Source organism: Schistocerca nitens, chromosome 1 (assembly GCF_023898315.1).
Source record: "Schistocerca nitens isolate TAMUIC-IGC-003100 chromosome 1, iqSchNite1.1, whole genome shotgun sequence".
Lineage (NCBI taxonomy): Eukaryota > Metazoa > Arthropoda > Insecta > Orthoptera > Acrididae > Schistocerca > Schistocerca nitens.
In genome coordinates this window covers 508,276,777-508,295,192 of record NC_064614.1, presented here as the reverse complement: position 1 = coordinate 508,295,192, position 18,416 = coordinate 508,276,777, and the positions used below count along the sequence as shown (strand labels likewise).

Sequence of the window (18,416 nt, the reverse complement as noted above, 5' to 3'; positions counted from 1 at the left end):
TATCAACAGCATGTATAGCATCAGCTCATCGCATTCTACACAGACTCACTTTGAAACCTTACAAGATAACGATAGATCATCGACTGACCAATTCAATTGCTGTTGTTCGAGGCCAGCACTGCACCTGGCTGTTTCAGTCTTTGTACTATGGAGAGGCTGATACAGATGTACTCTGATTTACATTGGAGCAGGGGAAGTTGGGGTACAACAGGGTAGCTGAAGAGAAAGCTAGCTAATCATGATTTCGTTGCTGGGACTTCAAATTTACTGCAGTGAAAGATAAACATGGCATACGACGATATAGGTACAAGTGTGACATATCAACTACGAGGGCGTTTTTTGATGGTTTACATAATATTTAATAATATAACACAGCAGTATGCAATATACAATTATACACCATACCTTGCGATAAAATCAGGTACTCTGTGGGACAAAAACGCGAGACGTTATATTTTGCGCCTGGGGCATGGGACACACCGATGCTCAAGTAAGACATCTTCAATCCACATGGACCCACTTCTCACACTTTAAACACTTTACCAAACCATCTGATTAACGAGTAGGTCTCTTTGTAAAGTGCACAAGGCGTTTCATTCTCATCTTCAGAACATACACTGCTTGCAAAGTACATAACTGTTAAACATGCTACAGTGTAATGATACAGAGATAAGGCACTTTTTGGAGTGGAAGGAAACAAATTACTGTTATATCAGATTGAAATAGTGTTTTACATTAAATCTAGGGCATTACATGCAGACATAATCGATAAATACATGGGATTTTGTGAATTATAGCACTAAAAATTTATTTTATACGACGATATAGGTACAAGTGTGAGCAAGAACTGTGTAAATTGTTATGTGCTGTTTGAACATAGTTTATTATTTAAATTTCACAGGTTCATAAAAAGAGCTACAAATAAATTTTAACATTTCACCTTACAAATTTATATGTATTTACAACACAACAAATAATCTCAGGTAATCATAAGAACCCCCCCAAGAACCATGGACCTTGCCATTGGTGGGGAGGCTTGCGCGCCTCAACGATACAGGTAGCCGTACTGTAGATGCAACCACAACGGAGGGGTATCTGTTGAGAGGCCAGACAAACGTGTGGTTCCTGAAGAGGGGCAGCAGCTTTTTCAGTAGTAGCAGGGGCAATAGTCTGGATGATTGACTGATCTGGCCTTGTAACAATAACCAAAACGGCCTTGCTGTGCTGGTACTGCGGACGGCTGAAAGCAAGGGGAAACTACGGCCATAATGTTTCCCGAGGGCATGCCGCTTTACTGTATGGTTAAATGATGATGGCGTCCTCTTGGGTAAAATATTCCGGAGGTAAAATAGTCCCCCATTCGGATCTCCGCGCGGGGACTACTCAAGAGGATGTGGTTATCAGGAGAAAGAAAACTGGCACTCTACGGATCGGAGCGTGGAATGTCAGAACTCTTAATTGGGCAGGTAGGTTAGAAAATTTAAAAGGGAAATGGATAGGTTAAAGTTAGATATAGTAGGAATTAGTGATTACAGGGTTATAAATACAAAATCAAATAGGAGTAACGCAGGAGTAGGTTTAATAATGAATAAAAAATAGCAACACAGGTAAGCTACTACAAACAGCATAGTGAACGCATTATTATGGCCAAGATAGACACGAAGCCCACACCTACTACAGTAGTACAAGTTTATATGCCAACTAGCTCTGCAGATGACGAAGAAATTGATGAAATGTATGATGAGATAAAAGAAATTATTCAGGTAGTGAAGGGAGACGAAAATTAAATAGTCATGGGTGACTGGAATTCGAGTGTAGGAAAAGGGAGAGAAGGAAACATAGTAGGTGAATATGGATTGGGGGTAAGAAATGAAAGAGGAAGCCGCCTGGTAGAATTTTGCGCAGAGCATAACAATCAAAGCTAATCATGGTTCAAGAATCATGAAAGAAGTTTGTATACATGGAAGAACCCTGGAGATACTAAAAGGCATCAGATTATATAATGGTAAGACAGAGATTTAGAAACCAGGTTTTAAATTGTAAGACATTTCCAGGGGCAGATGTGGACTCTGACCACAATCTATTGGTTATGAACTGTAGATTAAAACTGAAGAAACTGCAAAAAGGTGGGAATTAAAGGAGATGGGACCTGGATAAACTGAAAGAACCAAAGGTTGTAGAGAGTTTCAGGGAGAGCATAAGGGAACAATTGACAGGAATGGGGGAAAGAAATACAGTAAAAGAAGAATGGGTTGCTTTGAGGGATGAAATAGTGAAGGCAGCAGAGGATCAAGTAGGTAAAAAGACGAGGGCTAGTAGAAACCCTTGGGTAACAGAAGAAATATTGAATTTAATTGATGAAAGCAGAAAATATAAAAATGCAGTAACTGAAGCAGGCAAAAAGTAACACAAACGTCTAAAAATTAGATCCACAGGAAGTGCAAAATGGCTAAGCAGGCATTGCTAGAGGACAAATGTAAGTATGTAGAGGCTTATCTCACTAGGGGTAAGATAGATACTGCCTACAGAAAAATTAAAGAGACCTTTGGAGGTAAGAGAACCACTTGCATGAACATCAAGAGCTCAGAAGGAAACCCAGTTCTAAGCAAATAAGGGAAAGCAGAAAGGTGGAAGGAGTGTATAGAGGGTCTATACAAGGGCGATGTACTTGAGGACAATATTATGGAAATGGAAGAGGATGTAGATGAAGATGAAATAGGAGATACGATACTGCGTGAAGAGTTTGACAGAGCACTGTAGGACCTGAGTCGAAACAAGGCCCCCGGAGTAGACAACATTCTATTAGAACTACTGACAGCCTTGGGAGAGCCAGTCCTGACAAAACTCTACCATCTGGTGAGCAAGATGTATGGGACAGGCGAAATTCCCTCAGACTTCAAGAAGAATATAATAATTCCAATCCCAAAGAAAGCAGGTGTTGAAAGGTGCGAAAATTACCTAACTACCAGTTTAATAAATCACAGCTGCAAAATACTAACGCGAATTCTTTATAGACGAGTGTAAAAACTGATAGAAGCCGACCTTGGGGATTCCGTAGAAATGTTGGAACACGTGAGGCAATACTGACGCTACGACTTATCTTCGAAGAAAGGTTAAGGAAGGACAAACCTACGTTTCTAGCATTTGTAGACTTAGAGAAAGCTTTTGACAATGTTGCTTGGAATACTCCCTTTCAAATTCTGAAGGTGGCAGGGGTAAAATACAGGGAGCGAAAGGCTATTTACAATTTGTACACAAACCAGATGGCAGTTATAAGAGTCGAGGGGTATGAAAGGGAAGCAGTGGTTGGGAAGGGAGTGAGACAGGGTTGTAGCCTATCCCCGATGTTATTCAATCTGTATATTGAGCAAGCAATAAAGGAAACAAAAGAAAAGTTCGGAGTAGGTATTAAAATTCATGGAGAAGTAAAAACTTTGAGGTTCGCCGATGACATTGTAATTCTGTCAGAGACAGCAAAGGACATGGAAGAACAGCTGAACGGAATGGACAGTGTCTTGAAAGGAGGGTATAAGATGAACATCAAAAAAAGCAAAACGAGGATAATGGAATGTAGTCGAATTAAGTCAGGTGATGCTGAAGGAATTAGATTAGGAAATGAGACACTTAAAGTAGTAAAGGAGTTTTGCTATTTGGGGAGCAAAATAACTGATGATGGTCGAAGTAGAGAGGATATAAAATGTAGACTGGCAATGGCAAGGAAAGCGTTTCTGAAGAAGAAAAATTTGTTAACATTGAGTATAGATTTAAATGTCAGGAAGTCGTTTCTGAAAGTATTTTTATGGAGTGTAGCCATGTATGGAAGTGAAACGTGGACCATAAATAGTTTAGACAAAAAGAGGATAGAAGCTTTCGAAATGTGGTGCTACAGAAGAATGCTGAAGATTAGATGGGTAGTTCACATAACTAATGATGAGGTATTGAATAGAATTGGGGAGAAGAAGAGCTTGTGGCAAAACTTGACTAGAAGAAGAGATCAGTTGGTAGGACATGTTCTGAGACATCGAGGGATCACCAATTTAGTATTGGAGGGCAGTGTGGAGGGTAAAAATCTTAGAGGGAGACCAAGAGATGAATACACTAAGCAGATTCAGAAGGATGTAGGCTGCAATAGGTACTGGGAGATGAAGAAGCTTGCACAGGGTAGAGTAGCATGGAGAGCTGCATCAAACCAGTCTCAGGACTGAAGACCACAACAACAACAATCAGAAGAAGAAGGTAGAAACCTAAAAATGTATTAATAATTCTGATTGAGATAAAAATAAACTAGCAGGTCAACACAAATTCTTTGACAGGATAGTTAACACCATTGACATCCAGTTCAGTAACAGTGAACTTATCCTATTAAGTGAAGCTATGAAACAATCCTACAATAAAACTCAACAGTCACAGTGTCAAAATCTCAGTCTGTACAATACTTGCATGTGGCACAGCTAAACTAGATACAGGTGAGAATAAATGCAATAGCTTTTAAGTCAATTAAACTGATAATGAAACAGCTAATAGCAAATAATGCCCACTGACACACTGAACTAAGAGATTTGAAATATATCAACAGCAAATTATCTGAAAGTAAAGGCTAACAAAGGAAGCTCTATTGCCATATTACATGAAAAGGAATGCATAGTGAAAACATTAAAAAATTTTTAATAGAAATAACATTACTGAAATAAAGCCTGATGCCAAAATTAAATTCCAAAAACTTCTTAAGATTCTAAATAACTAACTTTTTATTGAACACATGTGAAGTGCACAGCTGTATAAGAATGAATCTTTCAGCACCAAAACTAAGAGCACAGCCAAAGATACATAAAGAAAGCTGTCCTATTCACCCGACAGTGAAGCTGAGAAACAGCCCTGCATATTTTATAGGCTTTAAGTGAAAAAACCTCATTGCCAAACATTATACCTTTGAAAACAGCTACACCATACACAACACATGAACTCACAGCCTCTACTGGAGACATCCACATCCCAGATAAGTCTGCATCGCTCGACATAGTCAGTCTCTACACAAATGTACATTTTAACCGAACTATTAACATTGTAATAAAAAATCTGATTAGGTATAAGAAAATTATGCAGAGGCATATGAACTCTTAGAAATACTGACATTCTTCCTGGTGCACAATTATCTTAGCTTCAGCAATAAGTTTTACCAACAACATGATGGTTTGGCAATGCGATGTAGCTTAGCTGGCATATTAGCACACTTTTACATCAGCTACATAGAACAGAAATACTTCTCAAATAATCAACAAATCACAAACAAAATAATATACTACAAAAGCTATGTTGATGATATAATCCTGCTTTTTGAGGGTACAAACAGTGAAATCCATACATTGGGAGCAGATTCAGAAAAATGCATAAAAATATTAAATTCAAAGTTGAGCAGGAAACAACAAAGAAAATAAATTTTCTCGATCTTAAAATGTATAACGCTAACCATAACCATCAGTTTAGCATCTACAGGAAAGCCACCGTCACAGATATAAGTATTGACAACTCATGTGATCCCAGCCAACATAAAATGTCATATGGTACACCGAATGCAAAAAGTGCCTATGAATCACATGGTCCAACAAAATAAAAGGAGTTTAATTAAAATAGTTGCCCACAATAATGGCTATGATCCTATAATAATAGACAAATTCCACAACAAAATAGAAACAAAAGCCACAGCTCCCCAGAACAGCAGGAAACCCAGCATTCAATCCAAAACGTATCAGTCTGTTGCAGAAGCAAAACCTAAATATACTGTTATCCTACACATAGGCGCTATATCATAGCGAATTTGAAACTTACTTTAAAAAAAGAATATTAATATCGGCTTCTCTAAACAATAAATTACACCGAAAAGTGATGTAAATCTTTCGAAGGCCCTATACAGTAAACCGGAAATATACAAGCTCCAATGTGATTCATGCCCAAAATTCTGCGTTGGTCAGACAGGTAGATATTTGTGATTAGGTGCAAAGAACACCTAGATGCCCCAAGGCCTTGAAACTTGAATAAATCTATAGTTGTAGCTGACATTGGAGAAGAAAACCATTCAGTGACAAACACTGAAAGCAATATGGAAATATTACATTTAGCTGAAAAAGGAGCGACTATGAATATATTAAAGAACAAAAACAGATATATTTACACACAAAAAACGCTTCCACTGATAATGCCCTTAATGAGCAGACTTTATTGGATAACACTCCTTTCCTGAAAAACTTCCAGGAAGTGTTTTCGGTGCTCCAACATTAATATTTGTACACCTATCTGCAGATCAAGTAACAAATCTTTGATATTGTATATATCTACAATAGTCAGCATTTTTATGGTAACAAATTGTAATAAATTTTAATGTATTATCGTTATCTATGTTCAAACAGCTCATAACAATTTACACAGCTCTTGGTCACACCTGTACCTCTGTCGTCGTATAAAATAAATTTGTAGTGCTATAATTCACAAAATCCCATGTATTTATCGATTATGTCTGCATTTAATGCCCTAGATTTAATGTAAAACACTATTTCAGTCTGATGTAACAGTAATTTATGTTTCCTCCCACGCCAAAAAGTGCCTTATCTCTGTATCATTACACTGTAGTATGTTTGACAATCGTGTACTTTGCAAGCAGTGTATTTTTTCTCGTATCCTATAAATCAATACATGTGTGCAAAATTCGTTCTGTGACCAAATGAAAGTGGTTCACAATGCAGTGCAACGTTAGCGACTGTGAGAATGCAAACATCCTTGAGAATATATTTCTTTCCTGGAAAACTGCTGATGCAAATGGGCCAAATGGACGTCTCATGTAAGTTGCATTCTAACACAAATATGTTGCGTGACCAATTTGGTTATAAGTTCGTAATTTGTAAATTATTGTTTATCCTAGGGCACATTACTGGAAAACTATTTATAGTCTGTATTGACGAAAGCATAAAAAAACCGTCTTATGACGAATTGTAAGAAATTTGAAATCGGTAATGGTACTTTTTGAATAAAATAACCTGAAACCAATTTGTGACTGGTTGCTGTACACTACCAACAATTTATTTTACATAGCAGCCACGGTCCCCAACTATGTCTTTGTATGACAAATTTGCAATATGCTTCTTACATCAACATATAGGTTAAATGTAACCAAGATCGTGGGGTAATATCACGTAGTTTTACCCCATTGCATCTGCCCTGTTTTTTTTTTCTTTTACAGTATCTGTCAAATTTCTCTTGGATAAAAAAGGTGAAAAATTGTGAAATGGCATATGACCATAAAACCGGTTAAAAGTATTATTAATTGTATTACAGTTTCAACTTTTAGTACGACAGTGTAACTTCCTTATTGAACACTAAATATCACAACCACAAGAATCCAACAAATTATTTTACTCAACAATAACGCGTCTGGTACTACCAAGCCTCATGGCGATACTGAACCTGTCGGCTGTCTTCATGGTCTAGCTACCCAAAAACAATGTTACCAACAGGTAAAGAGAAATATGAGAGTTCCCAGTTTCACCCGCATACCCGATTATCCCCAACTTTCATTACAGTTTTTATTGGGGTTCGTCAACTCTCAGAACAGTAGTGTATGTGCAATTACTATAATATGAATTGTTGAACTGACCTTTTTCAGTCAAATCATAATGCTTCATAAGTACATCACCCAATTAAAATTATCCAGATACCTATTACTGGGCGATAGTACGGTGTGGTCCATCCTTGACGGCTTGGGATCTGCTGTGGACACTGAATTCTCTGAGTGGCTGTCGAGGAATTCTTCCTCAAGCCCCATAATCAAAGGTAACGTTGGACGCTGGGCTATGGATCGTGGCCAAAGTTCTAACTCGTCCCAAAGGTCTCGGAGCACACCAATGCATTTCAGCAATGTTATCTCGAAAAACTATGACCTCATCGATGTTAGTTTATCACCAGGTGTGTTATCGTGTTCATTCAAACAAATACAGTCTCCGAACTGTTTCTCAACTGCACGCAGTACACAATGCTGTCCAAGACGTTCACATCCTTACACATTTAGCGTTTTCTTAAGCGCAATATTGGCACTACACCCTAACCACGAAAAACACCCCCATATCTTAAATCCACCACCTCACAATCACATCATCAAGAGTCGGCTTGGGCAGCTGTAGAAGCGTTGAAATGCCCCCGCGGTATTTGATATTCGACAGACATACAACGGCTAGGTCACGCTCGAAGCCACTGAGCTGTCCTGAACGACCCATACTACTGTTACTGCTTCCCTACTGACAGCACAACTCTACCTGCCTCCTTTTACACTGGAGGGTCCTCCTATCGTGACATCAAGTGATCAGTTTCACATTACATAGAGATGACGAATAGTTTTGATTATATAGTGCATGTGAAAAAATACTGCAACCTTTTGTTAAGAGAGTAACAACCAACGAAAGGACCTATGGTTATTTCAAGGAGGGAAATGCAAGCGCATGAACTACCAATGTGTACGTGACAGTATTACGAGGTATTATACGTGATACGATAGTCTATACACTGCTCTGTGAGCAGATGACATTGATATCAGTCTAACGTGCTAAATGACGAAATAATTTTCGCGAATACATATATTGTTATTCTCTCTGAGACCGATACGCCACTCTCCACTTTGTGTGAGTAACGGGCCGCTGTCGTGGTTCACGAGAAATAAGAGCCCTCTAACGAAATACTGGTGTCATACTAGCCGCTTTGTCAGCAGTACTTCGCGAACATTCGGCTTCGTGCAGGGCCTACGGAAGATCAATACGTCATTGAAAAGGTCCTCACTAACGATCTTAATTTTGTTGTTTGCTGTCGATAGCTTGCACGCATTTGATCACGCAGTTAAGAATTATTACACTCGTTTGAAATAAAAATTTAAAATTGAAACAAATGAGCCCTCGGTCACAATTTTTTAGTCTTATTCATCGTTTTCAATACTTCTAAGAGTGTCATCAGAATTTAGACATTTGAAGTGGTCTATAACATAATTAGAAGTTTATGGGAAACAATTTTTATATAAAAAAGTGTAAGTACTGACTAACCATACAAGACAGAAACAGTACTTACATGTCACGTATAAAATAAATAACACGCCAGAAGGGCTTTAGTCACAAAATATTTAAAAGAAATGTGTGAAGGCGAGCCTCTAATGGCTGGTCGTACCTGTACAGCCTTAGGTTGCAACGGACTGAGACGCCCGCGTTAACAAGTGCGGCAGGTGAACACGACATTGCATAGAGAGCGCCATCTAGTAGCCGCAGGTACAACTTGACTGCTTAACATTTAAATGTACACAGGCGAAAATTATAATAAATATTGTTCAGTATATAACGTAAAAGGCATTTTTTAACAGTGACAGATAAAGTAACATTTTGTCTACATCAGATCTTAGAAGTACAGTTTTAAGCAAAAAAACGTCATTATAGAAAATACAGAAAGGGCTGAATGACACAGCCTGTAGAAAACGATATAACATGAAAAACGGCCAATAAACCTTTTAATACATGACATGATTTAGATGAAAAAAAAAACATTTCGGTGAACTGCACGAGGAGACCCGAAATTAAATGTCAAGTAACGGATTTGTCCCGTTGAAGAAATTTTTGTTACGCAACTGCATCTGCTCGTTGAGAATGAGTTTATCATTTCGAGAAATATGTTTAAAAATCTCCAATTCTGCAAGAATATATAATCTACGCCCTTTCCACTAGGTGTGCAGGATGTTGATATCGGAAACAGCTTTAGGCGCGTGACCTGTAATCAGAAAATGATCGGCAAAAGACGAATTTTGGGGGCTAGTGCCATTTTTTCTTAAAAGGTGTTCTTTATATCTGGTTGTAAAAGCACGTCCTGTTTGTCTTATGTACTAAGAAGTGCAGGTATCGCAGAAAATCATATAGGCGCCAGAACTTTCTAAAGGGGAACGAATCGAATTTAAATTATGAATGAAGTTTTTTTTCATTATTGGTAGGAAAGGCAACGTTGCAGTTGGATTTATTACGAAGAAGACGTTGGTTCTGATAGGAGATGGGCCCGAAGAAAAGAATAGAAAAATATGTTTTTGGGTTAGATTCAACGATAGAGGTACCGAGGGTAGTAACTCATTTAACAGTTTTCATTCTGAGGATGTCATCTACTATGCCAGGTTTATACTCGTTCTTAACTTCTATCATTTTGAATATATCGATTTCGTCGTTGAACTTTTCTTTCGAAAGTGGACTGGAAGTAGCTCGGTGAATAGCAGAGTGAAAGAACGCGGGCGCCTCAGTCCGTTGCAACCTGTGGCTGTACAGGTATGAGCAGCCCTTAGAGGCTCGCCTTCACACATTCTATTCGAATTTTTGTGACTAAAGCCCCTCTGGACCGTTATTTATTTACTACCTAACATGTAAGTACTGTCTCTGTCTTGTATTGTTAGTCAGTACTTACACTTTTTTATATAAAAATATTTTTCCCGTAAATTTGTAATTACGTTATAGACTACTTCAAATGTCTGAATTCTGATGAAGGCAGTCTTAGAAGTTAATAAGACTAAAATGTTGTGACCGTGGGCTCATTTGTTTCAATTTTAATTTATAGACGGTCATTGAACCAAGCAGCCATGTTCAAAACTTTTCCTTTGAAATAGTTCTTAGCTCCATGCCGGAGATGGCTGCTGGCACTGGTAAAACCTTCAGTGTCATGTGCTGTGACGTACATCCCGAGGCTTGTCTTTCTCGCGAGCCTGTGACATTATGCAATCGGCGTTGGCTTGTGGGTATGTGGGTTACCGTTCAACGCCACATACAGTGTAAGCGTCATGTGTGAAACATTTTGGATTTGTGGGAAGCATTGTAATAGACCTGTATCTCCAAAGTTTGATCATGTGGACGCCTCAGTCCTAGTCTCAAAGCCGGCCGGTGTGGCCGAGTGGTTCTAGGCGCTACAGTAGGGAACCACGCGACCGCTATGGTCGCACGTTCGAATCCTGCCTCGGGCATGGATGTGTGTGATGTCCTTAGGTTAGTTAGGTTTAAGTAGTTCTAAGTTCTAGGGGACTGATGACCTCACAAGTTAAGTCCCATAGTGCTCAGAGCCATTTGAACTTAGTCTCAAAATTTTAGCAGCAAAGCATAATTCCAGTTTAACTATTGAAACCTTCTGCAAAATCGCGTTGCTACGTACGATCGGGGGCGTGAGTGACAGCTAAACAGAAACAAGATTCTAGTGTGAATATGGCGAGTCTCTGCTCCGCTGCATGTCACAAATCGTGCAAGTGGTGTAGCAGCAAGATACGCGACTTTCGTGACTTCTCTAAATTGCTTACGTGGGAGTGTAATGGACTGGGGTACAAAAAATCGATTTTTCAAAATTATTATTTTCGTAATCTACAGAGTCTAATGTATGGTTTGTGTGAACGTTAGTGTGATAGCAGCGTTAATTTAAAATATTAAACAGTTTAACTCTGCACTGGCAGCCACTCCCACCTTTTGCGACATTAGGGTAACTTCTTGTTGCAGTTCAATTTTTGTGAGTGTAAGGCTGTTTTCTTTCGATACTTTTGATTGACTGAGGTCGTATCTTCATGGGAAGATACAGAATACAAATGAAAGCCTCAATAATTTAATTTGCACTATATGCTCAAAAAGGACGTTCTGTAGACATGAAGTATTCAAAATAAGTGTCTATGATTCAGTTCTATGTTTTACTGACGGTAAAAATGACAGAACTGAAGTGCTGAAGGAAGTTGATATAGATCCAGGTGTGTTTGTAACAGAATCATCGATGACAGCAGGGTCAAGAAGGCTGACAGATCACTGCCTTACCTATAAATTCAGGTCAGGTAGACTCTAAGGGGTGAGAAGAGAAACCTGAGGGATGAGGAGTATCAGTATTAAGCATTTAAGAAATTGAGGTAAGCTTTGAACCCCATTATCTCAGTTTTATGTTTTTTGCATTATTAGAAGCCCTTTCTCAAAATATATGCGCTAATTCTATGAAATTTTCAGGAGCTATTCCAAACATTTTGCTGTCTCATTGGAAGTAGAAAACACAAGATCTTCCGCATACATTCTGATTTTTTTTAGGGTAACATGTAGAAAAAAAAACATAATTCTGGATGTCCAAAATTGAAACTCTGTTTAATAAAGCAATTTGTGTCTTAAATTAACTATTGCAGTTAGCGGTCTTAAACCCTCTTAGGACACTACAGTAATATATTCAAATTCATTGCATGATTATACTTTGAGTTACAGCAATAAAAAATTAAAAATTCGAATTTCTGACAAAATACACTACTGACCATTAAAAAGAAATGCAGATGATAAACGGGTATTCATTGGACAAATATATTGTACTTGAACTGACATGCGACTACATTTTCACGCAATATGGGTGCATAAATCCTGAGAAATCAGTACCCAGAACAACCACCTCTGGCCGTAATAACGGCCTTGATACGCCTGGGCATTGAGTCAAACAGAGCTTGGATGGCGTGTACAGGTACAGATGCCCATGCAGCTTCAACACGATACCACAGTTCATCAAGACTAGTGACTGGCGTGTTGTGACGAGCCAGTTGCTCGGCCACCATTGACTAGACGTTTTCAATTGGTGAGAGATCTGGAGAATGTGCTGGCCAGGGCAGCAGTCGAACATTTTCTGTATGCAGAAAGGCCCGTACAGGACTTGCAACATGTGGTCGTACATTATTCTGGTGAAATGTAGAATTTCGCCAGGATCGAATGAAGGGTAGAGCCACGGGTCGTAACACATCTGAAATGTAACGTCCACTGTTCAAAGTGCCGTCAATGCGAACAAGAGGTGACCGAGACGTGTAACCAATGGCACCCCATACTATGACGCCGGGTGATACGCCAGTATGGCGATGACGAATACACGCTTCCAATGTGCGTTCACCGCGATGTCGCCAAACACGGATGCGACCATCATGATGCTGTAAACAGAACCTGGATTCATCCGAAAAAATGACGCTTTGCCTTTCGTGCACCCAGGTTTGTCGTTGAGTACACCATCGCAGGCGCTCCTGTTTGTGATGCAGCGTCAAGGGTAACGAGAGCCATGGTCTCCGAGCTGATAGTCAATGCTGCTGCGAACGTCGTCGAACTCTTCGTGCAGATGGTTGTTGTCTTGCAAACGACCTCATCTGTTGACTCAGGGATCGAGACGTGGCTGCACGATCCGTTACAGTCATGCAGATAAGATGCCTGACATCTCGACTGTTAGTGATACGAGGCCGTTGGGATCCAGCATGGCGTTCCGTATTACCCTCCTGAACCCACCAATTCCATATTCTGCTAACAGTCATTGGATCTCGACCAACGCGAGCAGCAACGTCGCGATACGATAAACCGCAATCGCGATAGGCTACAATCCGACCTTTATCAAAGTCGGAAACGTGATGGTACGCATTTCTCCTCCTTACACGAGGCATCACAACAACGTTTAACCAGGCAACGCCGGTCGGCTGCTGTTTGTGTATGAGAAATCGGTTGGAAACTGTCCTCATGTCAGCACGTTGTAGGTGTCGCCACCGGCGCCAGCCTTGTGTGAGTGCTCTGAAAAGCTAATCATTTGCATATCGCAGCATCTTCTTCCTGTCGGTTAAATGTGGCGTCTGTAGCACGTCATCTTCGTAGTGTAGCAATTTTAATGGCCAGTAGTGTAATTTGAGTTACAACAATAAAAATTTAAAAATCAGACTTTCTGGCAAAATATTAGTCCTGCGACTTATTATATTTTTCTGTTAAAATATAGCCCTTTTTCTTTACACATGCAAAACATTAATCTGTACATTAATTGCTATGGCTTTAATTATTTTCTTAAAATAAATGTTAAATTGTTGCTTACGTCCCTCTTAAGGCGAAAGCCAGGATGATGCCTTCGATGCAGCATAGCACGTGTCCTTGCCAATCCGCAATCAAAAGTTGCGCTCTGCCACTAATGACACGCTGGTTGACGGGTCGTTAGGCGTTAAGCTCACTGCCGGCGTTACACGTGTTACAGAGCTGCGGGAGGCGTGCAGCGCGGACAGCGACTGCGGCGGCATCGAGCGCGCCAGCTGCGTCGAGAACCGCTGCTCCTGCGCCGCCGGCTACCTGCCCGACTACGACGGCGCACGGTGTCTGCATGGTGAGTCAGTGGCAGTCACCACCTTCAGCTCAAGCAGCAGGACTTTTCTTTTGCATGTCACGATACCCATCACTTCCTCAGTCTTCCTGGACTCCTTCTCCGAAGCTTGTTAAAAAGTCTTCCCTTCTAGAGAGGTAATCTTTCTCCATCCACTCTTTCCAGATTATACACTCATCACGCAGAACCTTAAGACCATCTATTTAATAGCCGGTATACCTTCCACACTATTGGTTATGAACTGTAGATTAAAACTGAAGAAACTGCAAAAAAAGGTGGGAATTTAAGGAGATGGGACCTGCATAAACTGACAGAACCAGAGGTGGTAGAGAGTTTCAGGGAGAGCATTAGGGAACGATTGACAAGAATGGGGAAAAGAAAAAGAGTAGAAGAAGAATGGGTAGCTTTGAGAGATGAAATAGTGAAGGCAGCAGAGGATCAAGTAGGTAAAACGACGAGGGCTAGTAGAAATCCTTGGGTAACAGAAGAGATATTGAATTTAGTTGATGAAAGGAGAAAATACAAAAATGCAGTAAATGAAGCAGAGAGAGAGTAATACAAACGTCTCAATAATGAGATCGACAGGAAGTGCAAAATTCCTAAGCAGGGATGGACAGAGGACAAATGTAAGGATGTAGAGGTGTATATCACTAGGGGTAAGATAGATACTGCCTACAGGAAAATTAAAGAGCTTTGGAGAAAAGAGAACCACTTGAATGAATATCAAGAGCTCAAATGGAAACCCAGTTCTAAGCAAAGAAGGGAAAGCAGAACGGTGGAAGCAGTATATAGAGAGTCTATACAAGGGCGATGTTCTTGAGGACAATATTGTGGAAACGGAAGAGGATGTAGATGAAGATGAAATAGGAGATATGATAATGAGTGAAGAGTTTGTCAGAGCACTGAAAGACACAAGTCGAAACAAGGCCCCAGGAGTAGACAACATTCCACTAGAACTACTGATAGCCTTGGGAAGACGCTACCATCTGGTGAGCAAGATGTATGAGACAGGCGAAATACCCTCAGACTTCAAGAAAAATATAATAATTCCAATCCCAAAGAAAGCAGGGGTTGACAGATGTGAAAATTACCATACTATCAGTTTAATAAGCCATGGCTGCAAAATATTAAATGGTTCAAATGGCTCTGAGCACTATGGGACTCAACTGCTGAGGTCATAAGTCCCCCAGAACTTAGAACTACTTAAACCTAACTAACCTAAGGACATCACACACATCCATGCCCGAGGCAGGATTCGAACCCGTGACCGTAGCGGTCGCGTGGTTCCGGACTGTAGCGCCTAGAACCTCTTGGCCACACTGGCCGGCTGCAAAATATTAACACTAATTCTTTACAGACGAATGGAAAAACTGGTAGAAGCCGACCTCGGGAATCATCAATTTGGATTCCATAGAAATGTTGGAACACGTGAAGCAATACTGACGCTACGACTTATCTTAGAAAATAGATTAAGGAAAGGCAAACCCACGTTTCTAGCATTTTTAGACTGAGAGAAAGCTTTTAGCAATGTTGACTGGAATACTCTCTTTCAAGTTCTGAAGGTGGCAGGGGTAAAATACAGGGAGCGAAAGGCTATTTACAATTTGTACAGAAACCAGATGGCAGTTACAAGAGTCGACGGGCATGAAAGGGAAGCAGTGGTTGGGAAGGGAGTGAGACAGGGTTGTAGCCTATCCCCGATGTTATTCAAACTGTATATTGAGCAGGCAGTAAAGGAAACAAAAGAAAAATTCGGAGTAGGTATTTAAATCCATGGACAAGAAATTAAAACTTCGAGGTTCACCGATGACATTGTAATTCTCTCAGAGACAGCAAAGGACCTGGAAGAGCAGTTGAACGGAATGGACAGTGTCTTGAAAGGAATATAAGATGAACACCAACAAAAGCAAAACGAGTATAATGGAATGTAGTCGAATTAAATTGGGTGATGCTGGGGGAATTAGATTAGGAAATGAGACGCTTAAAGTAGTAAATGAGTTTTGCTATTTGTGTGATGTCCTTAGGTTAGTTAGGTTTAAGTAGTTCTAAGTTCTAGGGGACTGATGACCATAGATGTTAAGTCCCATAGCGCTCAGAGCTTTTTTTTTTTTTTTTTTTTTTTTTTTTTTGGGGAGCAAAATAACTGATGACGGTCGAAGTAGAGGATATGAAATGTAGACTGGCAATGGCAAGGAAAGCGTTTCTGAAGAAGAGAAATTTGTTAACATCGAGTAATGATTTAAGTGTCAGGAAATCGTTTCTGAATGTATTTGTATGGAGTGTAGGCATGTATGGAAGTGAAACGTGGAAAATAAATAGTTTAGACAAAAAGAGAATAGAAGCTTTCGAAATGTGGTGCTAAAGAAGCATGCTGAAGATTAGATGGGTAGATTACATAACTAATGAGGAGGCATTGAATAGAATTGGGGAGAAGAGAAGTTTGTGGCACAACTTGACTAGAAGAAGGGATCGGTTGGTAGGACATATTGTGAGGCATCAAGGGATCACCAATTTAGTATTGGAGGGAAGCGTGGAGGGTAAAAATCGTAGAGGGAGACCAAGAGGTGAATACACTAAAGAGATTCAGAAGGATGTGGGTTGCAGTAGTGGGAGATGAAGAAGCTTGCACAGGGTAGAGTAGCATGGAGAGCTGCATCAAACCAGTCTCTGGAATGAAGACCAGAACAACAACCTTCCATACAAATAACAGGGGTGATGCGTCGTGGCAGGGAAGCAATGAGGCCTTGGTAGGCAGCTGGAGAGAGTTGACACTACATCTAGACACACGTAAGTCACCTAATTCGCAAAAATTCTGAGGAGGGGGCGGAGAATCAGCCCTGACGTCACGTTCAATCACGTCCTAGATGTGTTCGGTCGGGTTCAGATCTGGTGAGTTTGGGGGGGGGGGGGGGGGAGGGGAAGCGCATTAACTGGAACTCGCCACAGTGTTTCTCGTACCACTCCATCACACTCCTGGCCTTGTGACAAAGCGCATTATTTTGACGAAAAATGACACTGCCCTGTCGGAAAATATGATATTCGTGAAGGGGTGTATGCAATCTGCAACCAGTACACGATACTCCTTGGCCGTCATGTGCCTTGCACGTTGCGTCTGCTTATCACATTAAACTCGGGACGCCCGCGTGAATGTTCCCCTGAGCGTAATGGAGCCACCGCCAACTTATCTCCGTTCTACAGTACAGTCGTCAAGAGCTGTTCCCCTGGAAGACGAAGCATTCGCGTCCTCCGATCGGCACGATGAAGAGGGTATCGGGATTCATCAGACACTGCGCCAACGTCCTGTGCCGATGGCAACGTGCCCATTTCAGTCGTAGTTGCTGATGTTGTTAACATTTGCAAATGCATGGGTCGTCTTCTGCAGAGGCCCACCGTTAGGAGTGTTCGGTGTACTGTGTGTTCAGACGTTTGTACCCATTTCATCCCCATCGACGCGCAAGTCGCCGAAGTGGCGTCAAATCGAAAGACTTACACCAGGCGAGCGGTCTACCCGACGGGAGGCCCTCGTCACACGCCATTATTATTATTATCATTATTACTATTATTATTATTATTATTACCGTGCCCAGCATTAAAGTGTGACGTTACTTCTGTCTCATTTTGCTGTCTGTCTTGTTTTACGAGTCTGCCCAGCCTACGACGTCAGTCATCTGTAACTATGGGTGGCAGCCCAGCCCACCACATCTGGACGTGTTTTCACCTTATTTTCGTAGCCTTAAAATGTATAGATGGCATCTTACTTCTGGAACGCAGGTGTACCCAGTACTAAAAGAAAAGGTCAGTGTTGAGTTGTAAATAGATGCAGATTGAGGCCAGCAGTGATAAGAGCGCCCGCCGTGTATAGAGTTTATTTAATTTAATTTTATTTATTTATTTATTTATTTTTGCTTGTTAAAAAAGTCACAGTGTAAAGGGTATCTAAAAATACCATAATATCAGAAAAACAAGAAATTACCTAACAAAATAATACCCACTGTAAATAAAGATCAAAATAAAACTGGTAAATGTGTTTAGCCACATTTACATTTCCCCATTATACACAGTCTATACCACCGTAAAACATCGATCTCACCATGAATCTTTAAATTAAGCAAGTGTCGTGATAGTAAAAGTGTTACAAAATTAATTTCCATAATCATCTTGTGGTGCAGTTCTTTTTCTTGTGTCCGTGCTTGCTACGAAAATGGGATGAGAAGTTCCACCTTATGCAAGACACCTTTTTTTCTGTTTTGTTTACC

General features: G+C 40.3%; 1 protein-coding gene across 1 annotated transcript in view; it reads left to right on the top strand.

Annotated features, from left to right (window-relative positions):
- Positions 1-18,416, top strand: part of LOC126253085 (cell death abnormality protein 1-like) — a 195,285-nt gene that overhangs the window by 75,559 nt on the left and 101,310 nt on the right. The window contains exon 2 of the mRNA XM_049954189.1: positions 14,038-14,163. Within this exon, the coding sequence (XP_049810146.1) occupies positions 14,038-14,163 (126 nt within the window). The remainder of the gene's footprint in view (positions 1-14,037; positions 14,164-18,416) is intronic.